General features: G+C 43.9%; 1 protein-coding gene across 8 annotated transcripts in view; it reads left to right on the top strand.

The window, feature by feature from the left end:
- Positions 1-25,202, top strand: part of EIF2AK4 (eukaryotic translation initiation factor 2 alpha kinase 4) — a 100,138-nt gene that overhangs the window by 65,462 nt on the left and 9,474 nt on the right. For all 8 annotated transcript variants that reach the window (XR_009264226.1, XM_058738228.1, XM_058738227.1 and 5 more), the window contains 10 exons: positions 32-153; positions 3,767-3,816; positions 4,751-4,919; positions 6,417-6,533; positions 8,204-8,269; positions 10,739-10,909; positions 11,255-11,389; positions 15,560-15,667; positions 16,279-16,407; positions 17,894-17,980. Coding sequence is in view for 7 of the 8 variants with exons in the window: in XM_058738228.1 (XP_058594211.1) it covers positions 32-153; positions 3,767-3,816; positions 4,751-4,919; positions 6,417-6,533; positions 8,204-8,269; positions 10,739-10,909; positions 11,255-11,389; positions 15,560-15,667; positions 16,279-16,407; positions 17,894-17,980 (1,154 nt within the window). In the remaining variant the exon portion in view is untranslated. The remainder of the gene's footprint in view (positions 1-31; positions 154-3,766; positions 3,817-4,750; positions 4,920-6,416; positions 6,534-8,203; positions 8,270-10,738; positions 10,910-11,254; positions 11,390-15,559; positions 15,668-16,278; positions 16,408-17,893; positions 17,981-25,202) is intronic.

Below are 25,202 nucleotides of genomic sequence, written 5' to 3'. Positions count from 1 at the left end.
ATGATCAGTTATTTTTTCTGACTTGGTGTAGGAGCTGTCCAGCTGTGTACCCCACTCCTGCTTCCCCAAAATAGGCAAATATATGAGCACAACGAAGCCGCCTTATTCATGGACCACAGCGGGATGCTGGTGATGCTTCCTTTCGACCTGCGGGTGAGGCTGGGAATGCCCTGGGACAGGCCAGCTATCATGTCTGGTCTCGGGTGGCATCTGTGTGACAGGTTGACCCTTGCCTGTCATGTTTTCCCCTAGGCTTCCATTCTAAATGTCCCCTTTAAGAAACACATTCTTGAGGGAGTTATTGCGGTGAGAGCATTACTGGAATTTAGTATACGCTTGACCTTGTGTACATCCACCTTGCTTATGGAGCAAGTACTTCTGACCCTAGGATTGCCACATCTGCATTTCAGTGTTGAGCTCTGCCGAGTGACCATAGCAGGTGGACCTGGCCAAGTCAGACAAATCAATGCATTTTTTTTCTTTACCTCCTAACTAGATCTTCCCTAACTTCCTAACGTGTTAATGTCGAGAACAATGAAATTCTTCTAATTGCAAGTGCGTCTGATAATGAGGTGTGCCGAATTTCGCTCATGCTTGCTTTCTCCCGATCCCTCGGGGTTCCCTTTGACAGCAGTGACTGGTTATGCACTCCTCTCGTGCTGGTTGCTGACAAGCCATCTGCAGCACTGAACATGCCTAAGGCAGACAAGGGTGTGATTCCCCTCATGCACAGAAAGCACTGACAAGTAGGGAGATGAGCAAAAGCTGTAACCAGTCAGTTCTCAGAAGAGAAATTGCGCTGGGCTGATAAACTTCGGAAAAGATGGTCAGCCTCTTTTAAAGTTTATTTTATTGGGGCGCCTGGGTGACTCAGTCGGTTAAGCTCCGACTTCGGCTCAGGTCATGATCTCATTCATGGCTCGTGAGTTTGAGCCCTGTGTCGGGCTTTGTGCTGACAGCTTGGGGCCTGCTTTGGATTCTGTGTCTCTGTCACTCTCTGTACCCTGTGCACCCACCCCCTCCCCAGCTTGTGCTCTGTCTCTCTCTCTCTCAAAAATGAACACTAAAAATTTTTTTTTTAATTTATTTTATTTATTTTGAGAGAGAGAGCTGGGGAGGGGCAGAGAAAGGGAGAGAGAGAACCCCAAGCAGGTTCTGCGCTGTTAGCATGGAGCCCTATGTGGGGCTTGAACTCAGGGACAGTGAGATCATGACCTGAGGCAAAATCAAGAGTTGGATGCTTCACCCACTGAGCCACCCAGCACCCCTACAGTGCAGATTTTTAAACCTGAGCTCCCTTTCTGTAAGCTAATACTCAGTCCTCCCAAATAAAAAGTGAGTACCTTTGAGAATTTGATCCATAGTTAATGGTACTGGGTCAGATCTCTTGGGACAGTCAGACAATGATTTTATAAGTTGTGGTTATTATTAGCAGGTGGTTAAGAACTTCTAGAAGATCATGGAAAAATCAGGGAATTTATCATAAGAGATTAGACCCATTTTGACTGCATTATCATACATGATACTTTAAAAAATTCAGTCAGAGGCGCCTGGGGGGCTTAATCAGTTGAGAGTCCAACTCTTGATTTTAGCTCAAGTCATGATCCCAGGGTCATGGGATCCAGCCGTGTATGGGGCTCCCCACTGAGCGAAGAACCTGCTTAAGATTCTCTCTCTCCCTGTCTTTCCCCCTCCCTCCCTCCCCCCCCTTCCCTCTGTCTCCCCCCCCCCCTCAGCTCCTCTGCCCCTCTTGTCCTTTCGCTTTTTCTGTCTCAAATAAATAAATTAATTTTTAAAAAAATCCAGTTATTTGTATAATTAATATTATTTATAGTAGCCAAGATATGGAAACAGCCCAAGTGTCCACTGATAGTTTAATGGATAAAGAAGATATGGTATATACATACAGTGGAATATTGCTCAGCCATAAAAAGAATGAAATCTTGCCATTTGCAACATGGATGGAACCAGAGGGTATTATGCCAAGTAAAATACATCAGAGAATGACAAGTACCATATAATTTCACTTATATGTGGAATCTAAAAACAAAACAAAACAAAACAAAAAACAGACTCTTAAATACAGAGAACAAACTGGTGACTGCCAAAGGCAGGAAGTTGGGGGTGAGGGCAGGGGGAGGGGAATGGGCAAAATAGATTAAAAAAAAAAATTCACGGGTAACCAAATACAGTAAAACCTTGGGTTGTGAGTAACTTGTTCAGTGAGTGTTCCGCAAGACAAGCAAACATTTCTTCTTCTTCTTCTTTTTTTTTTTTTTTTAATATTTTTATTTATTTTTGAGAGAGAGAGAGAGAGAGACCAAGAGCATGAGCGGGAGAAGGGCAGAGAGAGAGGGAGACACAGAATCCAAAGCAGGCTCCAGGCTCTGAGCTGTCAGCACAGAGCCTGACACGGGGCTTAAACCTGAGAACCGTGAGATCATGACCTGAACTGAATTTAGATGCTCAACTGACTGAGCCACCCAGGTACCCCATGAGCAAACATTTCTAATAAATTTTAACCTGATAAATGAGTGATGTCGTGCATCATGAGGAGTACATGATGCCGAATGTCACATGATCACAACTGAGACAGTGGTTCTTGAAATTTGCTTTGATACACAAGTGCTTTGGATTACAAACATGTTTCCAGAACTAATTATGCTCACAAACCAAGGTTTTACTGTAACTTGTGCTGATCTTACTGATTGCAATTTGGCATAATAAAATTGGACAGAGTGTGTTTAATTAAAAGTGAGTTTTTCTCGGGGCATCTGGGTGGCTCAGTCAGTTGAGCTTCTGATTCTTGGTTTGTTTTTGTTTTTGTTTTTGTTTTTATTAAAAAAATTTTTTTAAACGTTTATTTATTTTTGAGACAGAGAAACAGAGCATGAATGGGGGAGGGTCAGAGAGAGGGAAACACAGAATCTGAAACAGGCTCCGGGCTCTCTGAGCTGTGAGCACAGAGCCCGACGCGGGGCTCGAACTCACGGACCGTGAGATCATGACCTGAGCCGAAGTCAGTCGCTTAACCGACTGAGCCACCCAGGCGCCCCTGATTCTTGGTTTTGACTTAGGTCATGATCTCAAGGTTTGTGGGATCGAGCCCAACATCGGGCTCTGTGCTGAAATTGCTGGAGCCTGCTTGGGATTCTCTCCCTCTCTCTCTGCCCAGCCCCTCAAATAAATAAACTTTAAAAAAAAAAAGTTTTTCTCAAATTTAAAAACCTAAGAAGTGCCACAGTGAATAAGGTGGGTAGCATGCCCCACAGTAGGTCTACTGCTGACTGACCGAGTCAGGAACATTTCAAGGAATGTGAATGATGAGCAGTGCCCAACTCTGAATAGACTAAAAACCACTGAGTTATTTTTTTAAATTTATTTACTTTTTAATTTACATCCAAGTTAGCATATAGTGCAACACTGATTTCGGGAGTAGATTCCTTAATGCCCATTACCCATCTAGCCCATACCCCTCCCACAACTCCTCCAGCAACCCTCTGTTTGTTCTCTATATTTAAGAGTCTCTTATGTTTTGTCCCCCTCCCTGTTTTTATATGATTTTTGCTTCCCTTCCCTTAAGTTCATCTGTTTTGTATCTTAAAGTCCTCATGTAAGTGAAGTCATAACGATATTTGTCTTTCTCTGACTGAATTGTACACTTTAAAAGGGTGGACTTTATATCTCAACAAAGCTGTTCTTAAAAAACCAAAAGGAGTGGGTTCTGGCACATTTTAACATCGACCTTTGAAACTTTGCTTTTCAGGTTCCTTTTGCAAGATACGTTGCGAGAAACAATATACTGAATTTGAAACGGTACGAAACAATGGGGGTTTCAGTTTCATTTGGTGGATGTGGGAAAGAAGCCAAAGGAGGATGTTTTGTCATTTATGCTCCTGACACAGCAAAGAATTTGGGGTTTGAATTTGGGGTTTAAAGTCATGAGCTTGGAGTATGATTAAAATACCCAACCACAGTACCCCTTTTAATAAAAGAGGGACACCGACTGTCGGCCTTCTTTCTCTTTATAACAAACGTAGCAGTTGGGCAGGCACCCCGAGGCCCCTGCAGTCTATTCTGCGCCTTCTAACGTCCCCAAGCAACACAACTAATTATTTTCACAAATGGTTGCTTGACAAAAACATCTGGCGGCTCTGGATCACAGATGGCCCCTTGTAAACCTTAATTGGAGGGACAAACGGCCAGTGGTCTCTGTGTGAAAACTGCCGATGCAGGTAACTGAACAAAAGCTGCTTGTAGAGAAGTGGAGTAAACCCAGCAGGAATGCTGGATGCTGAGGACCTCCAGGCACTTGGCAGTGGAAAAGGTTTTTCTGTACATTCAGCTGCCACAGGGGTCAAACAGCGTGATCTCCATAAATTGGAGCGGTATTGTTGCCAACGAGGCACCCTGCTTTAAAGCGTCGTTCTTCAAAGGAAGTCAGAGCTCTTTACAAATGGTTTTACTCTCAGCTGCAAGTGAACAATGAACAGGCAGAGGCCTAAGGTGTGTCACTGGGTAGAAAGCAAGCACTAAAGGTAAAATTATTTCTTGCATGCAACGTCATCTCTGTTTCAAACATTAAAGAACAAATCAAGCCCTAGGAATTGGCACTTAAATGTCTCTTTAAAGCCTCTTGATCCTACCACTGATTCATTTTCTCAGATTTCTTTTCTCTTGTTCCATAACCTCTTAAGCATATTTGATTCCAGGAAGCAGTGACCTCGTAAATCTGGGTTTCTCTCTCCAGATACTGCATAGAACGTGTGTTCAGACCTCGCAAGTTAGACCGATTTCATCCCAAAGAGCTTCTGGAGTGTGCATTTGATATTGTCACATCTACCACCAACAGCTCTCTGCCCACTGCGGAAATCATCTATACGATCTGTGAAATCATCCAGGAGTTCCCAGCGCTTCAGGTGACTTTCCAGAGTCTAACATGCCAAGGTCATCCCGCTAGATTCCTTGACCCTGTCTCCCCCCCCCCCCCCAAACCCCGGGCTTTACCAGTAGGGGGTCACATTTTACTAAAATGACTAAGAGTTTGATGAAGTTACTTCTGGGTTTATCTCAGGCTCTTCCCCCTCTGCCTTGAAAAGAATGGGTTTTGTTTTTCTCTCGTTCGAGGGAAGGGCATTGTTTCTCTGCCCGTTCTTCCAACATGCAAGAAATCAGCTAAGATTCCTAGGATGCTTTTAAAAAATTTATCTGTTTATTTCATTTTTATTTTTGGGAGAGAAAGAGAGGGCATGAGCAGGAGAGGGGCAGAGAAAAAGGGAGACACAGAATCTGAAGCAGGCTCCAGGCCCCGAGCCATCAGCACGGAGCCCGATGCAGGGCTCGAACTAACGAACCGTGAGATCATGACCTGAGCCAAAGTTGGACTCTTAACTGAGCCACCCAGGTGCCCCCCCCCCCCCACCAGGATGCTTTTAGTACCTTCACCTTGTTCAGAACCCTTTGTGACCACCCCCCCATACCCCACGCTGTCTCTCAGCTCCCCAACTTTACTTTCCATTGAGCTTGCATCCTGCCTTGCCAGTAGAGACTGCTCTGGCATAACTGTTTGCTTTCCTCAAGCCTTCCCTCCACATCCCACATAAGAGCCCACTCACCCCCCCCACACCGTGCCGGTCACGTTGTTCCTTGTCTAGAAAGACCTCTTTTCCCAGCTGCCATTTGCACCCCTTCTGTCCCAAAAGCCTGCTTGCTCCCTCATCAGCTGGCCAGCCACCTTTCCTTCTCAACCCAACAGCCCCTGAGGTGAGGCGCCACCTGCTGGTTGAGGGCAGAGCTGTTGTGTCCACTTTGCTGTATACCCTGCCGCGTGTAGCTCACTGCTCTGTAAATGCTGGCTAATCACCTCAGGTGGACAGAAGTCATGACAGCTGTTCCACCAGCCCGTCCTTAAACGTCAGTTACTGTTGAACCAGATCCTCTCCCTCTTTGAAATCTGTGTAAACTCACTCAGGCTTTTCACCATAGCTGAAAACCAAAGTATTTTGGATTTCTATATTAAAGTGTTTGATTATGGGGCGTCCGACTTGGGCTCAGGTCATGATCTCACGGTTCGTAAGTTCCAGCCCCACGTCGGGCCCTGTGCTGACAGCTCAGAGCCTGGAACTTGCTTCGGATTCTGTGTCTCCTTTTCTCTCTGCTCCTCCCCTCTTTGCGCTCTCTCAGAAATAAATAAACATTTTTTTTTTTTAAAAAAGGCGTTTGATTATATTATACTCTGGTTTTAACAATGTAAAAGCAATGTTAATGAAAAAAAAGAAATTAGAAGGCAATATGCTAAGATTCAGTCCTCCCACAATGCCCTGCAGGGATGGCAAGTTGGTGGGAAGATTCTGGATTTGGTCACGTACTTATACTACTTTTATAATGAAACCAACGTTTTTTCTCTTGTATCCTAGGAAAGAAATTACAGTATTTACCTGAACCATACCATGTTATTGAAAGCAATCCTCTTACACTGTGGGATCCCAGAAGATAAACTCAGTCAAGTCTATGTTATTCTGTATGATGCCGTGGTGAGCATTTAATTACTTGGACTTGAGATTGAAAGATACTGATAGTTGATAAATATTTTCTTTGTGATGTAACCATAAGACTGAGTTGGGAGTTTTGTCTCCTTCCCTCATTGCTCTAAGGTAAAAAAAAAAAAACCAATTGGAGGGAGTGTCTATATTGAGAATAAAAGGCTATGCCCTGCCCTTAGTTCTTCCAACAACACCTGTACTTATCAGTAAACTAATGTATAGATTTGGACCAGCTGGACTTGGGGAGAGTGGTCTCAACTTCGGTGGGGCCTCGTTTAGCACCTCCTTCCTGTGGGGCTGGGGCAGTGCTGTCCAGTTACTCTTGCTAATTTAGCTGCATCGTAGTGTTCATTACTCTCTAGTACGTGTATAGATACTCTACGGTATGCGTGCAGAGCCTGGAGGGGAACCACCGAAAATCTTAAATAGTGTTACAGTGCTGAATTGAAGGTGAATGCTTTTCTGATTTCATTTCATGTTAAATACGGTTTTTTTGTGTTTTTTTTTGTTTTTTTTTTTTTTTTAATTTTTTTTTTTTTCCAACGTTTTTTATTTATTTTTGGGACAGAGAGAGACAGAGCATGAACGGGGGAGGGGCAGAGAGAGAGGGAGACACAGAATCGGAAACAGGCTCCAGGCTCCGAGCCATCGGCCCAGAGCCTGATGCGGGGCTCGAACTCACGGACCGCGAGATCGTGACCTGGCTGAAGTCGGACGCTTAACCGACTGCGCCACCCAGGCGCCCCTAAATACGGTTTTTATAACAAATAAGGCATCTAGGAGATTCAGTAATCTAAAGTGGCAAAAGCTGTGTGATTGAGTCAGAACAGATAGTGGAAGCCTCTGCTGGCTTACTGTACTGGTTTTCTGTACATCAAAAAAGGCTATTTTCATTTTTTTAAGTTCCTTTATTTATTTTGAGAAAGGGAGCATGAGCAGGGGAGGGGCTGAGAGAGGGAGAGAGAGAATCCTAAGGAAGCTCCGTGCTGTCAGGGCAGAGCCTGACGTGGGGCTTGAACTCACGACCCGGGAGATCATGACCTGAGCCGAGATCAAGAGTTGGATGCTTAACTGACTAAGCCACCCAGGTCCCCGCCACACGCCTCCCAAAACCTAACTAGCTTTTCTCTTATCTGACTGGTATGCATCCAGGGCCCTAATTTCACTGTGTGTTTCTCAGTGGTGCTTTAGCCCCAAATATTGTTGCTTTTGGGCTGTAACAGACCTACTACGTCAGTAGGACACTGGCAGGAACACCAGGGATTGTGCAGGGGGCTCCACGTCCTTCTTGTTCCTATCCCACAGCCACAGCCTCTTTGCCGGCATGGGACGCAATGCTCAGAGCCTGTCCGCACGTGGCTTTCGTTTGGGGAACACGGATCAGTTACTCCCGTGCCATCCAAACGGAAGCACTCTGGTTCAGCCAGTCCAGCCCGGGGTTGCCTCACCATTCAGCAAGTGCACCTTCCCCCTTTTAATTCTTTTATGTGAATTGAAAAAAAAAAATTTTTTTTTTCTAATCACAGAATTAATCCATCCTCCATGATTAGAAAGCAGTTTGTCTGGAGTAGAGGATATGCTTGTCAGAATTAGCCTGGATATTATATCTTGTCCAGGGCCAAATTTGGTGACTCTCGCTGTTACCTTTCTCTCCACATTAGACAGAAAAGCTGACGAGGACAGAAGTGGAAGCCAAGTTTTGTAATCTGTCTTTGTCGTCTAATAGTGTAAGTACCTTGTCACGGCGCTACTGCGTCTACATGTCTCTGTAACTTTGTGATACCAGAGAATGTCCCCTGTCGCCTCACAGACCGGTTTCCCTCTAGTGTTAATCGGTACCATGGCAACCTCCGGGATCAGGGGAAGAGAGCCCAGCGCTGTGATCCAAGCCTGCGTCTCCATGCTGCTGCTTAATGTGCAGTCATCATCCCCTTCTTTCTTGATCACCAGATGCTTTGCTCTTAAACCGTGTAAGGGCTGTGCTTGCCATGGCCTCCTGCCGAGTGGGTCTAGCACAAGCTGTCCTCTTCTGAAATAGATCCTCTGGGACTGGGTTGAAGCACAGAGCTCCGCAGATGATCTGGGTTTCCCCCACCACTGTATCCCCTCCTCCCGATCTCCTAACACCTCAGAGTTGAGAAAAAGCTCCTGCCTTCTTGGTACATTTCTTCCTGAAATCTTATATTTGATCGCAGTGGCAATATATCTCGTGGGGTAAACAGGTTTGTCATGTTCTCTCGACAGGCTTCAGATTGGTCTCTGATCTTTGACACAGTAACCCACACTTCATGGAGTCACGAATCGCAGAAGACAACAGGGATTTCTGACATTTTCCTGAGTATTTATACAAGAAGGGATACTTCTTTAAACTTGCCCCGAATCCCTCTGGCCCTGGTCGGGCGGGCACTCAGTTACATGAGTTTGTGATGATCAGCAAATTCATGTATGAGATAGATGAAAATATGATCGTGCACAGACTGGGCAGAGGTGTTCATTCTTGAGGACCCCTACAGTGTGGGCTGTAGGCACAGCGCTAGGGATATTAAAGGGGTCAGTTGAAGAGTCCATAGACTGCTTTCAACTCCATTCATATTGGCCTGTAAAAAGCCATGGGGGGATCCGTGCAGCACAGGTCTACCCGCGGCTCTCTAACACAACTTGCACACACACGGCACACCCAGACCTCAGCTCGAAGCAATCAGCACACAGTTTGTAGGCATAGGGAGAGTAAACCAGATTGCATAGTACTAGGAGTTCGAGAAGTTAAGCCAGCTTAAATTCTAGATATTAAATATTGTAAGAGATATTAATGAAACACAAAGTGACCAGAGCCGTAATATTTTAACATGAAGCACAGTACCTACACAATACTGTAGGCATTACACAGCACATAGCGATGAGCAGATAGAATCCCAGACATAAATAGCACAAGGAATCTACTCAGGAAACTGCCCAATCCAGCGATTCCTTACCCAAAAGGTTCTTGGAACTAATGCCACTTTGCAAAAATATTTCACATTTGCACATGATAGATAGCTGCATCCGTTGTCAAAATGTCAGCCTCTTTTTTTGCTACATCTCTGGGAAGTTTGATTGGCTTAAAAACGGAAGAATTAGCACTTGATAAAAGACATTGAATGCTCTCATTACGTACAGATGGAACTCTAAGGATCTTAGAAAAGAAGGTAGAAGTGTTGTAAGCCAGTGTCTGGCCCAGTCTTCTGTTTAACGACGAAGGATCTTCGGCGCAGAGAGATTTTGTGACTTGTTCAAAGTCACGTGGAGTTTGTTGATGACAGGGTGAAGGACCCAGATCTGGGGATATTGACTCTACTGTTTTTGCACCTCATTCATGGGGGTAATTTAATGTTAAAACTTGAGAAGAAATACAAGTAATTTATGGTTATTAAACTGTATTAAGCTGAGTCTTCATTCAGTTCTTGGTTTCCATGTGCCAATTTATTGTTGAGCCAGGTTATACTTACATAGTCTTAAAATAGCTAGAATTTTGTTTAACTCCCAGAAGCTAAAGTGCGAATTTTCTTTCTGGTGTATGACCATAGTTCCTTCCTCCTTCACCTGCAGTGTGCCAGGGACTGGGCCGGGCCCGTGGAAAATCTCTAGCCACTGCCCTCCTGTGGAAGTCAGTGGGTGCAGCAGCTGAGAGCTGGGGTGGAGGTATAAGTCAGAGGGAAGGAAGGATCTAGAGGCTGCCTGCAGGAGGTAACACCCGAGCTGTGCCCCAAGGCTCCAAACAGGAATTACTCCAGCAAAGGGAGGAGAGGGAATTTCTGGCTACTTCAGAATAGAATGAGAACCAGTCAGACTTGACCTTTCCACCCCCGATTTCTGTGCTTGAAGTAACAGGAGTAGATGAGAATGAGGAAGGTAAGGAGGAACAGTACTGGCTTGGAAATCTGTAATGATGGCTCTACTGGGGACTAGGCTCTGCTCTGCAGGGGTCAGCATTGACTGGGAGCAGGTGCCAGAAGCACTTATGTGAGGTGCTTCCAAGTTGTGGGAAAAGGGTAATCTTAGTCAGGATCCCAGTAAAGGCTAAAATTGCCTCCGACCACAAAATCCCTCCTCGTGGAGGTGCACAAGCTTTGCCATGACCCCCGTGTGTCCAGAACACCACGTAAAGTGCATCTTCCCGACCGTGGATGGGAAGCTAAATGTGCCTCTTTGCTTTCCAGCTGTATCGACTCTACAAATTTATTGAGCAGAAGGGAGATTTGCAAGATCTCACGCCAGCAATAAATTCATTAATAAAACAGAAAACAGGTGTTGCCCAGTTGGTGAAGTACGGCTTAAAAGATCTAGAGGAGATTGTTGGACTTCTGAAGAAATTTGGCATAAAGTTACAGGTTTGGCAACTGTTGGATTCTATTATGGATTTGTAGCATTAGCACAAGGGGGAAATGGGTTTTTTAAGTTAATGTGAGTAAGCGTTTTATTTTTCCAGAATTCTACTTTCTATATTTTGGAACTGTTGGTATCTAGTAATAATTTTGGCTTAAATCAGAATTTCCTTGCAAGCATCATGATTCCTATTGAACAGCAATTCTGCTTCCGCAAAGCGGGGATTCTTGAAGAGAGCAGAGTTTCTCTTACTTGGCAGGCTATACTGTGTACCACATCCTACTGGTGCTATGATGTGATTCATGGACAACAGTGCCCTTGACACGTTTGCATGGGATTGCACTTCACAGGTCTTGATCAACTTGGGCTTGGTTTACAAGGTGCAGCAGCACAACGGAGTCATCTTCCAGTTTGTGGCAGTCATCAGACGGAGGCAAAGGGCTATATCTGAAATCCTTGCGGCTGGTGGCCGATATGACCTGCTGGTGAGAGCCTGCCCTGGATTAATTGACTTACTCTGGCATTGTTTCATTGCTTTCATAACTTGATATTTTGAAATATTTCACACCTTCAGAAACACTGAACCAGTGGTATCATTGAGCCACCCACATGCCTTTTATCGAGGAATAGAAATGTATTGTGAACCGCATTTGTAGCGTTTTTAACTTTTATTATTTTCTTTAAATGTTTATTTTGAGAGAGGGAGTGTGTGAGTGCGCATGAGCACACGCAAGGAGGGTTTGGGTGAGAGAGGGAGAGAGAGAGGAGAGAGAATCCCAAGCAATCACAGAGCCCAATGGTGGGGCTCGATCCCACAAACTGTGAGGTCATGACCTGAGCCAAAATCAAGAGCTGAACATTTAACCAGCTAAGCCCCCCAGGCACCTCTAACTTTTATTTTAAAACAATTACAAGTTTACAGAAAATTGCAAAGATAGCACAAAGAGAACTCCATTTCCTTGAATGGTCAAATCTGGCATAACTATAATAAAATATCAAAACCAGGACACGGACATTGGTACACAGTATGTGTGTAATTCTGTGCCATTGTACCACATGTGTAGAGTCCCGTAACCACCGCCACAATTGAGATGCAGAGTTGTTCTGTCACATATAGGTCCTTTGGTGCTGACATTTACTAGTTCAAACGAAGTATAGAACCATTATCTCCCTTTAAGTCCCTATACCCCTCCCCCCACTTATAATATAATTGTCTTAAATACTTCCTCTCCATACATTGAGATCCACATCAGACAGTGTTACGCTTTTTACTTCAACTGCCAAACTCTGAGACACCCAGGAGGAGAAGAATTGCTGGTTTCTGACGAGAAGTGTGCTGTTACTTGAATTTTCCCCTAGAAGAAAGTTGGGTTTCACTCCATGCTTTTTAAGACTTTTTTTTTCTTTGTCTTTAGTTTGCAATTTGATCACGACAGGTCTTGGTGTGACTTTCGTTGGATTCATACTCTTTGGGATTATCTCAGTTTCTTGAATCTAGAGGTTTATGTCCTTTTCCAGTGTGCCCCCTCCCCTCCCAAGCCCCAGCAGGGTGGCATCAGAGAACACTAAGTGGGAGCCGGGACTTTCATATCTGCCTGGGCAGTGCTCCCTGAACAGGGTCATCAGAGGCCAGGAACTAAAGGATTTCCGACCCCTGCCTCCAGCCAAGCAGTAACATGGCCACCTTCCCTGTGGGGGTGGTGGTGCTGGAGAAAGCTGAGTGGGAGGCTGAACTTGCCCTGCAATCCAGCAGTAACAGGGTCTTCTGCCACTTCCCACCTGCCCACCCCTCACCACAGCACCGGGGGAGAATGTTTCAAGCATATTTTTCTAAGATCTCTTCAGTTGCACTCTCTTTTTCCTCTCCTTCTAGGTCTCTGATGACAAATGTTTGAGTTTTTGTTCTATCCCTGAGGTTCTGGGGCATTGTGCTTTATAGTCTGTTCTGTCTGTAGTCTGTTCTGTCTATAGTCTATTCTGTCATCTTCAGTTTCATTGGCTATATCCCGTCTTATCCCCATTCTGCTGTTGAGCCCATCCAGAGTTTTGTTTTTGTTTTGTTTTGTTTTTTTACCTTCTTATTTGCTGAGACCCTTTTTTGTTTGTTTCACGCCTGTTCACAATGCTTGTTGAAGCATTCTTATGATGGTTGCTTTAAAATCCTTGTCAGATAATTCTGACATCTTTGTCATCTTGGTGTTGGTGTCTGTTGTCTTTTTTTTTTTTTTTTTTTTTTTTTAATGTTTATTTTCAGAGAGAGCAAGCCAGTGAGCATGAGTGGGGAAGGGGGAGAGAGAGAGGAAGAGAGAGAATCCCAAGCAGGCTCCTTGCTGTCAGCGCAGAGCCAGACGTCCAGCTTGATCCCATGAACTGTGAGATCATGACCTGGGCCAAAATCAAGAGTCGGACACTTGACTGATTGAGCCACCCAGGCACTCCTGTGGATTGTCTTTTTTTTTTTTTTTTTTAATGTTTACTTTTGAGAAAGAAGAGAACATGTACACGCAAGAGCAAGGGAGGGGGTAGTGTACAGAGGATCCAAAGCGAGCTCTGCACTGATAGCACGGAGCCCCGTGTGGGGCTTGAACTCAAGAACCATGGGATCCTGACCTGGGCCAAAGTTGGACGCTTAACCAATTGAGTCACCCAGGCGCCCTGTTGTCTTTTCTTACACATTTTGAGATCTTCATGGTTCTTGCCCTGATGCATGATTCTCACTTGCACCCTGGATATTTTAAGTGTTATGAGAGTCTGGAGCTTAGCCAGATCTTCTGGTTTAGCAGGTCTCCTCTGATAGCACACTGGAGGGGCAGGGGGTTCTTGGTACTATTGGCTAAGGGTAAAGATTCAGGTTCCTTCCTCAGCTTTCTTCAGCATCCCTAGGGTGGGAGGGGTTCCTTGGTCCTGTTTCCCACATGCCTCTACAGGTACTGCTGTGAGGGGTGGGGGAAGTGGCGGGCAACCTCGTTGCTGCTGGATAGCAGAGAAAGTTCCAGTCTCCAACGACTCAGCCTCCTCTACTCTCCCAAGGAGTGTGGACTTCTTACTGCTTGGATGGAGGTTGGCATCCTGAAATCCTTTGGTTCCTGGCTTCCAGTGACACTGGGGGGAGAGGGGAGGATACTATCTCAGGCAGATAAGAGAGTCCTGGCTCCCACTGAGTCTTCTCTGATGCCACCCCGCTCAGACTTGGTAGGAGAAGGAGGCTCCTTACATCTGGGTGAATGTGTAGTCCCCTACTCAGCCTTTGCTGGTGGGAGCGGGCCTATGCTTTTTCCTGTGGTGTTTGGCTGGAGTAGGGCAGGTGTTTTCTAAACATTTTCTACCCTGCCAGGTTGCCCCTTTCTTGGTCTAGACAAAGCAGGTTTTCCTGGGGGCTTTTTTTTGTTGGTTCTCCTTGGCATTTCTGGGTTGTCAGCTTCTTCACCACCAATCCAAGAAACATGAAGCAAAGACCGGATCCAGGGAACTCCCCATGTGTTATTCCCCAGATCCTGTGGTCCCTAGCCAGTCTGCTCCCCTCTCTCCACTTCACAGGCTTCTTAGGTTTGTTTTAGAAGTAACGTCCAGGAATTTTAGCTGTACTTGGCAGGAAAAATAGAAGTGTTGCTACCCATCTTGGCCCAGAATCAGAACCTACATATGTAATTTTAAATAATGTAATGACATAAAGTAAGTAAAAAGAAACACATGGGGGATGCCTGGGTGGCTCAGTCGGTTAAGTGTCCGACTCTTGGTCTCAGCTCAGGTCTTGATCTTAGGGTCGTGAACTGAAGCCCTGCACTGGGCTCCACATTGGGCATGGAGCCTGCTTAAAAGAAAAAAAAAAAAAAAAAGGAAACAGGTGGAATTTATTTTAATATTATCTCTTATCGAACATAGAATCAAAATTTTTAAGCTATTTTACTTTTTTTTCGAAGCCTTTGCATTCAGTGTATGTTTAACCCAGTATACCCAAAATATTATTTCAACATGTAATCAGACATCTAAATATTATTGAGCTAATCTACATGCTTTTTTTATTCATTCGGAGTCTTTGCAACCTGCATGTATTTTACATACACAGCACATGTCAATTTAAAATTTTTTTTTTTTTCAACGTTTATTTATTTTTGGGACAGAGAGAGACAGAGCATGAACGGGGGAGGGACAGAGAGAGAGGGAGACACAGAATCGGAAACAGGCTCCAGGCTCCGAGCCATCAGCCCAGAGCCCGACGCGGGGCTCGAACTCACGGACCGCGAGATCGTGACCTGGCTGAAGTCGGACGCTTAACCGACTGCGCCACCCAGGCGCCCCAGCACATGTCAATTTAGATTAGCTACATTTCAAATGTCCAAGCCACATGCGGCTAAGTGGCTACCATATTGAACAGGGCAGCTCCAGATGCAACATTGGTTAACATTTTCCTAAAATGGCATGTGTGCTTGCTCCCATGTCTGTTTGTCTGTCTGTCTGTCTGTCTCTCTCTCTCTCTCTCTCTCTCTCTCTCTCTCTCTCACACACACACACACACACACACACACACACACACACACTTTTCTGTTGTTGAACCCTTTGATGTTAAGTTGCTGACAAGTGTGTGTGCCCTTCAGTCATTGCTCATGATCAGTTTCTTCTCTATTTCCTAACCAGAGCTGTGTCTTCCTTCACAGATTCCCCAGTTTAGAGGACCACAGGCTCTGGGGCCAATCCCCACTGCTGTTGGGGTCAGCATAGCTATAGACAAGATATCTGCTGCTATCCTCAACATGGAAGAACCTGTAAGTTCAGTTTTGCTTTCCAGTGGGCTTTGAGTGGTCTTTTCATCTCGTAGTCACTTATATGCAGCCCTGGGTGTGGCAGCAATAGCCCGAGGCCTTCGGAAGCTATCTTTGCCATGATAGACCAGCCTAAGACTTGGCATCCATCCTTGTGTATGTGTCCTTAGCTGTAGCTGAGGGACCTCAGACAGCTCCTCTGTCTTCTCCTGGCAGGCCTCACTCTCGACTGTGACACGCTATGTAAATGTGACATGTTCTAGCTGTTAGCAGACTCCTGTCAAAGCCCCTTTTTCAGAAACCCTGCTCTACTCTACAGAGCTATAAACTTTTTTTTTTCTTCCTTTGTGTTTCAGACAAGATTAGTTTTCCCAGAGGAAAAGAAGATCTTCTCGACAGCTTAGGATAGTTGAAATAACTTCTTTCTAAAAAAAACTAATATAAAAGTTTTTTGACTGTCATTTTTTTTTTTTTAAGCTAAGTCATTCTGAAGCCAAGCCATGTGCACATCTCTTACTATATAAGATCTCAGGGTGCTCTCTTCACTCAAGCGGTGCCTCCTTCCTAGTGCTGGTCTCGCTTCTCTAAATGTAAGCACTCTGTTTCTCATCCAGGTTACAATCAGCTCTTGTGACCTCCTGGTCGTAAGTGTTGGCCAGATGTCCATGTCCAGGGCCATCAACCTCACCCAGAAACTCTGGACGGTGGGAATCACAGCACAAATCATGTATGACTGGTCGCAGGTAATGAGACAAAACAAAAATGCCCGTGGGTTGAGTGCATGTAGTCACGGCTGCAATGGCAAATCGTCCCCTCCAGCCTTAGACTAGAGTTCCCTCAGACTCTACTTCTCTCTGGTTAGAGTTACTTCCGTGTTAGCTTCTTATTGCTACAGTGGCAAATCACCGCAGACTTAGTGGTTTAAAACAATACAGGCTTATTACCTCACGTTTCTGGCGTTCAGAAGTCTGATACCAGTTTCACTGGGCTCAAATCAAGGTTCTCCGCTAGGGCTGGATCCTTCTGAAGGCTTTAGGGGGAAAATCCTTTCCCTTGACTTTTCCAGCTCCTAGAGGCCTCCTGCACCCCTCAGCTGTTAGTCCCTTCCTCCACTTTCAAGCTCAGCAGTGTCGAGTTTTCTTTCCTCTCTACCTCTGTTTCTGTCCTTAGATCTCTAACTCTGACCCTCCCATCTCCCTCTCACAAGGCCCACTGTTTCCGCCCAGATCATCCAGAATAATCTCCCTATCTCAAGATCCATAACTCAAAGTTCCTTTTTACCATATAAGGCAACATATTCAGTTGGCAGGGATTAGGCTGGGACATCTTCGCGGGGCCATCCCAACCCACCACACTTCCGAAAGGCACTTCGTGTTTAGCGTGCGTACGTATCCTCAGACCTCCCACAGCAGCCTGCCCTGGGGATGGAAGTGAGGGAGGTGGCACCCCCGAACCTGCTGGCCCCTCAGGAAGGGGGGGCCTTCAGAGAACATCTGCACTGCCACCAGCTAATCACAGAAGGGCCTGCGCTCCCAGGTAATCAAGTTGCACGCACGCTTACCCACACTCAGGTGCCCCGGAGCGTGAAGAGATGCCCAGGGAAACAGCCTCCACCCTTCCTCCTGCTCCTTGCACATCGCCTACCAAGAGGTTTCCAAGGCTGCTGCCGTCCATTTTTGTGAGCGTTATAAAAAGCCTCTTGTTTAGAAGTATGTTGAGCGATAATTTTGAATCGTTGGAGCATCCTCTTGCATTTGTTTCCTTGTTTCATAAACTGTTAGAGAAGAGCTCTTACAGAAACAGGGACTTCCATCCTGCACAGTGACATATGCTGCAGGCATCTCCGCTCGGATGCTCACCTATGCTTCAGTCCTGCTTCTCACCTTCCACTCTTTTTGCTGCCTTTGCTTCCCTCAGAGGCCTTTTCATTGTGTGTATGTGTATTGTATAATTTTTGGCACCTTCCATCAAGGTTTGGAGCTTTTGAAAACCTGACCACATTGATTGTTCATGGCCCCTTAGGACAATAGCGAATGTAAGAAAAGCAAGGTTTTATTCTCCTTTGAATTCTTACTCTTCTGGCTTAATATTTATATCTCCTGAAGTCAGCATGTTTAGTGATTCACTTTGAAAATCTAGCCGAACACAGTGTTTGCAGTCTCCTTAATCACTTGAAGCCGCTGTAGGTGTTCTGTGTTTATTTCACACACTGTGGTTTGTTTGTTTCAGTCCCAAGAAGAACTCCAGGAATACTGCAGACATCACGAAATCACCTACGTGGCCCTTGTCTCAGATAAAGGACGAAGCTATGTCAAGGTACAGACCCAAGGAAACCTTTCACAATTCAACAGATTTTCCAAACTGGGTATTAACTGTGGAGCACCTGACTTCCCACTAAGGCCCTGGCCTTGGGTGTGGGTGGAAATCCATTATTTTATTGGCTGGACCTATTCTTGGAGAAAGACTATAGAGTAAGAGAGAATCTGAATCTGAATCCTTCCCTTCAAGCTTAAAAAATGCAAACACAGGGGCGCCTGGGTGGCTCAGTCGGTTAAGCATCCGACTTCAGCTCAGGTCACGATCTCGCGGTCTGTGAGTTCGAGCCCCGCGTCGGGCTCTGGGCTGATGGCTCAGAGCCTGGAGCCTGCTTCCGGTTCTGTGTCTCCCTCTCTCTCTCTCTCTGCCCCTCCCCCGTTCATGCTCTGTTTCCCTCTGTCTCAAAAATAAACGTTAACAGACATTAGATTTAAAAAAAAAAAAAAAAAAATGCAAACACAGTGGCAGTAGCTTTTTCCTATTTTTCTCCCTTTGCTCCTCTTTTCCATCTAAGAAAACAAGAATAATCACTACACCGAAATGCTGGTTGGCATAGCCTATGGCTGTTTCCTAATCAGTTTTACTCTGTTGCGTTTAACTTACGAAGCTCATAAATATACCACCTCCTAACCGTTATTTCTGTTTTTGAAGAAAAAAATCAACCTATTTCTCCCCTTTTAAATCTTTGTCAGGTTTTGATATCTGTGTAATGTTGGCTTCATAAATGAATTAGACAGTGTTCTCTCCTCTTCCACTTTGTGGAAGATTTTGTGTAGAATTGGTATTATTTCATCCTCAAATATCTGGTCAGATTCCCCAGTAGAGTCATGTGGGCCTTGATAGAGAGCTATTCTGGTTGCCTGTTTCTGAATGAGTGACTTTTGGTAGTGTAGATCTTTCCCAGAATGTTTCCATTTCATCTAAATTTTCCTATATTTTCTGTCGCTGTCTGTGGGATATGCAGTAATAATCCCCTTTCATTCTTGATATTGGTAATTTGTCTTACCCCCCAACCCGCCCACACTTTTTCTTTTTTTAACCACTGGTGAGGTAAAAAAAACCCTAGCCTGACTAGAGGTTTATCAATCTTATTTGTATTTTCAGAAAACCAGTGTTTTTATGTTATTGATTTTTCCCTATTTTGTGTTCATTTGTTTTCTATTCTATTGATTTCCACTCTTCATTCTGCACATTTTGGATTTAGTTTATTCCATTTCTAGTTTCTTCAGATAGAACTTTATTTTTTTTAAAAAAATTTTTTTTCAACGTTTTTTATTTATTTTTGGGACAGAGAGAGACAGAGCATGAACGGGGGAGGGGCAGAGAGAGAGGGAGACACAGAATCGGAAACAGGCTCCAGGCTCCGAGCCATCAGCCCAGAGCCTGACGCGGGGCTCGAACTCACGGACCGCGAGATCGTGACCTGGCTGAAGTCGGACACTTAACCGACTGCACCACCCAGGCGCCCTAGAACTTTAGGTTAGGGGTAAACTGCAGCCCATAGGCCACATCTGGCACACAGCCTATTTTGTATGGCCTGTGAGCTACAAATTTTTTTTACACTCTTTGTTTAAAAAAAAGAAAAAGAAATAGTATGTGACAGAGACATTGTTTGGCCTGCAAAGCCTAAAATCCTATCTGAGTCTTTGCATTTAAAAAAAACAAAAGCACCTGGCTTGGACCACTGATTTTAGATTTTACTTTTCTAAGTAGAACTATTTAATGCAATTAATTTCACTCTAAGTACTGCATTAGTTGCATCCCACACATTTTTATATGTGGGATAAAAGCGTCCGAAGTCGGACGCTCAACCGACTGAGCCACCCAGGCACCCCTGTTTTGTCTCTTAAAGTCCTCATATGAGTGAAGTCATATGATTTATTTTCATTTAGTTCAGAATTTTTTTTTTTTTTTTAAGTAGGCTTCACATCCAGCATGGAGCCCAATGCCTGGCTTCAGCTCACAATCCTGAGATCAAGATCTGAGCTGAGATCAAGAGTCGGATATTTTTATTTTTTTAATAGTTCAGGATACTTTCTGGGGCGCCTGGGTGGCTCAGTCGGTTAAGCGTCCGACTTCAGCTCAGGTCACGATCTCGCAGTCCGTGGGTTCGAGTACTGCATCGGGCTCTGGGCTGACGGCTCAGAGCCTGGAGCCTGCTTCCAATTCTGTGTCTCCCTCTCTCTCTGCCCCTCCCCCGTTCATGCTCTGTCTCTCTCTGTCCCAAAAATAAATAAATGTTAAAAAAAAAAAATAGTTCAGAATACTTTCTAATTTCTTTGGTTATTTCTTCTTTGATCCACGGGTTACTTCCAGATATTTGGGTATTTTCCAGCTATCTTTCTTTAAGGATTTCTAATGATTTAATTCCTTTGCGATCAAAGAACATACATATTCTATATGATTTCAGTCCTTTTAATTTTACTGAGTCATGGTTTAAAGTAAAACAATGGTCTGTTACTGTGATGTTTCATGTACACTTGAAAAGAATGTGTATTCTGCATTGTTAGGAGGAGTGTTTGATAAATATCAGGTCACATTAGATGATGATGTTGCCCAAGTGTTCTGTATCTTTACTAATCATTTTGTCTACATGTTCAATCAGTTACTGAGAGAGGAGTATTGAAATTTCCAGCTATCATTGTAGATTTATCCATTTCTCCAAAAGTTTTATCAGTTTTTGCATTTTGAAGCTCTGTGATTTGGTGAATGCACATTTAGAATTTTATATGTTTGATGAATTGACCTCTTTATCATTATGAAATGTTCTTTATCCCTGATAATACTTCTTATTCTGAGGTCTTTTAGTTAGTGTTTGCATGACATATCTGTTTCCATCCTCTGTCTTGAAGTGGGCTTCTTAGAGACAGTCAGCAGTTGAGTTGTGCCTTTTTATCCACTCTGACAATTCCTGCCTTTTAATTGGAATTGTTAGACATTAATTTGTAATGCAGTTAGCGAAATGGTTGGGTTTAAATCTGCCATTTTACTATTTGTTTTCTGATTATTCCATCTGTTCCTTTTTTCCATTTTTGTCTTTTCATGCCTTCTTTTTAGGTTGATATCTACTATTTTACTGACCATTACTCGTTTTTGGTGAGACTGTTTTTGTGACCTCTCTAGGGTTTGCAATATACATACACCTTTAACTTAACACATTCTACCTTCAAAAAATGTTATATGCCTTTCTCTTATCGTGTAAGAACCTTATAAGAATACTTCCATTTCCCTTCTCTCATTCTTTGTGCTGTTGTTGCCAAATATTTTTCTTACATATATTGTAAAGTCCACAATACATTGTTACTATTTTGGCTTTAATTAGTTATTTTTTAAAGAGGTTTTTGTTTTGGGTTTTTTTAGAGAGGTTTTTAAAATAAGGGGGGAAATGTCTTTTATATTTACCCACATAGTTACCATCTCTTGTACTACTGATTCCTTTGTTGAGGAAGACATCATTCTGATTTCATTTTCCTTCTGCCTGAAGAATTTCCTTTAATATTTCTGGTCCATGCAGGTGTGCTGGTCATGAGTTGTCTCAGTTGTTATTGGTCTGAGAAAGTCTTCACCCTCATTTTTGAAAGATGTTTTTGCTAGATATAAAATTCAACATTTACATTTTTTTCATTTTGCACTTTGAAGAGGTGTTTTACTGTCTTCTGAGCTGATCGCCGTTTCTGTTAAAGTCTGCTTTGATCCTCTGAATATGATTTTTTTTTTATCTTCTGGCAGCTTATAAGATTTTCATTTGTCACTGGTTTTCTGCATTTTGAATATGGTTTACCTCAGTGTGGTATTCTCTATATTCTAATACTTGGTATTCGTAGATAGGACTTCTTTGAACTGTAGATTTGTAGTTCTCATGAAATTTAGAAAATTTTCAGACATTATTTCCTCAAATATTTTTCTGTCCCTTTTCCTCTTTTACTTCTAGGACTCCAATTACAGTATGTTAATTATCTGATATTGCCCCACACCTCATTAAGTCTCTCTTTGTTTTGTCCCCCCCCCCCCCCCCCATGCTTTATTCTGGATCATTCACTGATCTTTCTGCAATATCTTACATGCTATTAATCCCACTGCATTTCTTATTTCGGATATTGTATTTTTCCATCTTTATAAGTTATATTTGGATCTTTAGGTCTTCCATTTCTCTCTTATGGTTTTTGTTGCCTTTATATTTTTTATAAGATTTAAAACAGTCATTCTAAGGTATCTGTCTACTAATTCCATAATTTCTGAGACATTTCTCTGTTTCTGTCGTTTCTCCTTGCTGTGAGTCCTATTTTCTTGCCACCTTGCATGCCTAGTAATTTTGGATTGGTTGTGGACATTATGAATTTTACATTTTTGGAAATACTGCTGGGCTTTGTTCTGGGGTATAGTTAAAATACTTGAATTGTTTGATCCTTTCCAGGCTGGGTGTTAAGCTTTGTTAGGGCAGACCACGGCCGCGTTTAGCTCTGAGTTGACCCATTACTAATAAGGCAGTATCGCCTGGGTGGCTCAGTCGGTTGAGCATCTGACTTTGGCTCAGGTCATGATCTCATCGTTCCTGAGTTCAAGCCTCACATCAGACTCTGTGCTGACAGCTTAGCGCCTGGAGCCTGCTTTGGATTCTGTGTCTCCCTCTCTCTGCCCCTCTCCCACTTGTGCTCTGTCTCTATCTCTCAAAAATGAACAATAAAAACAAAGTTTAAAAGTTAAAAAAAAATTTTTTTTAGGTTTATTTTTGAGAAAGAGTTGTTGCTTGCTGTCTAATGTCTGAAAAATCTTATGTGTTTTGTCGGGTTTTCTAACTGTTGAAGGCAGGAAGGCAGTTCTTGGAGTAGTTTATCCTTTTAGGGAAGATTTGCAAGTCCCCACTACTAGTCTGCTGGTTAGTCACAAAATTATTTTTTTTTTATCTTTTTTTTTTTTTTTTTAATTTTTTTTTTCCACGTTTTTATTTATTTTTGGGACAGAGAGAGACAGAGCATGAACGGGGGAGGGACAGAGAGAGAGGGAGACACAGAATCGGAAACAGGCTCCAGGCTCTGAGCCATCAGCCCAGAGCCATCGAGCCCCTGATGCGGGGCTCGAACTCACGGACCGTGAGATCGTGACCTGGCTGAAGTCGGACGCTTAACCGACTGCGCCACCCAGGCGCCCCTATCTTTATTTTTTTTAATGTTTATTTTTGAGACAGAGACAGAGCATGAACGGGGGAGGGTCAGAGAGAGGGGGAGACACAGAATCCGAAGCAGGCTCCAGGCTCTGAGCTGTCAGCACAGAGCCCGACGCGGGGCTCGAACTCACGGACTATGAGATCATGACCTGAGCTGAAGTCGGACACTTAACCGACTGAGCCACCCAGGCGCCCCGTCAAAATTAGAAATGCCCTTAAGAACTACTCATCAGGCCTCTTCCAGAGTAGCGATTGCTCCTGCAGTAGTACCGAGAGATGACCATCAAGCCTTTGCTGGGTAACTCGTGTCATAAGACAGTGCTGTAATGCTGAGCAAATTTTAAAAACCTGAATTAGTCTCCTTCCCAAAATCTAACGCTCAATGGTCTTAGTTCTGTCTTCTTGAGTAGTCGCAATAGCCAGTCTAATTCTTCCTCCTTCTCTCAACTACCTTCAAATAAATTCTAGGAGACCAGAGACTGCCATGCCACTCTATCCTCATTGCTGGTGTAAAAAAAATTTTTTTAACGTTTATTTATCTTTGAGAAAGACAGAGAGAGACAGAGTACGAGTCAGGGAGAGGCAGAGAGAGGAAAACACAGAATCCAAAGCAGGCTCCGGGCTCTGAGCTGTCAGCACAGAGTCTGATGTGGGGCTCGAACCCACAAACTGTGAGATCATGAACTGAGCCAGGGTCGGATGCTTAACCAACTGAGCTACCCAGGCTCTCCCTCTTTTCTGGCTTAAACATTCTGGTTACTTAAGCCATTTCTCTTAACATGATTTCCCAGATCCTTGACCCTCCTAGTTAAGCTCCCCTAGACACGCTTGCTTAATGTCTGTCTTTAAATGTGATCATAGAATTCTACACAGCACTCTAAGCATATTCTGACTAAATGAGAATGCTCTCTGACCTCCCTCAATCCAGATACCATATTTCTCCTAATGGAGCTTACTAGTGACCTCTTAGCAACCCTGTGGCTCTTGGGCTTATACTGAACTTATCAGCTAAAATTCATTGGCCTTTTAACAGTTATCACCATGTCTGGCTGGCCACCTACAATGAAGGCTTCAATTACAGGACGTCGTATTTATCTCCATTAAATGTGATCTTGTTCATTCTAGAACATTGTTTCAGCCTGTCCAGCTCTTTCCAATCTTGTATCACCTTCATATTTGAAGGGCAAGACATCACTTCATTCACCCAGTCAACAAATACATTTTAAGTATTAACAGTGTAGAAGGGATGGAATTTAAGATCTTAAAGGATACAGTGACATTTAAGCCTCAGGCCCTCCTGTGAGGTATCCTATAATCTGGTAGGGAACATAACACATTTGTGCACGATTATGAGTTAGAAAATGCTAAATGCCATTAGAGTCCTACAGAGAACATTCTATGAGGGTTCATCACCACCCGGGAGAGGACTTCAGAAGTAGCAGAGAAGTCTTCAGGGTAGAGGTGGGGTTTATGCTGGACCCTCATGGATGGGTAGCATATAGGTACGTGCTGAAAGGACCTTTTAAGCATAAGGAATAGCAAAGTTATGGTAATTCTTTGACCCGCCTGTTCCAAAGTCAGAGGGAGTCCAGCAAAGAACTATTGTGGTATTATCCTGAATAAGTCTACTTTGGATGAAGCAGAAGCATTGCAAAGAAGGGGTACTTCAGGAGAGACTGGTTTTAGCTAGATCACGGGGAGCAAAATGCCCACCGAGGAATTTAGATTTTATGTAGCAGCTCGAGACCTGTCTCAGGGGCCTCCAGAGCATCTATTTTCTACAGAAGGGGACATCAGAGTTGTATGTGAAAAACATTAATCTGCAGGTACGTGTAGCATGGAATGGAGTGAGGGGAAACTGAAGACAGGGATAGCAGTGCGAACAATATAAAGCTATTCTAAGCCAAGGCTACTCCATGGCCAGTGAAGATGAAAGGTATCATAAAAAAATGGGATGACAGGACTTAGGTTTGGAATGGGGGTTGGGGAGGGGGTGGAAACTTGGTGACTGACCAGGGGATATTTAAGGGGAAGAAAATGTGAAAGAAATGAAATAGG

The sequence above is a fragment of the Neofelis nebulosa genome, chromosome 7 (assembly GCF_028018385.1).
Source record: "Neofelis nebulosa isolate mNeoNeb1 chromosome 7, mNeoNeb1.pri, whole genome shotgun sequence".
In the NCBI taxonomy this organism is placed as follows: Eukaryota; Metazoa; Chordata; class Mammalia; order Carnivora; family Felidae; genus Neofelis; species Neofelis nebulosa.
The sequence above is the reverse complement of the archived record's forward strand: the minus strand, read 5'-3'. Positions and strand labels throughout refer to the sequence as shown.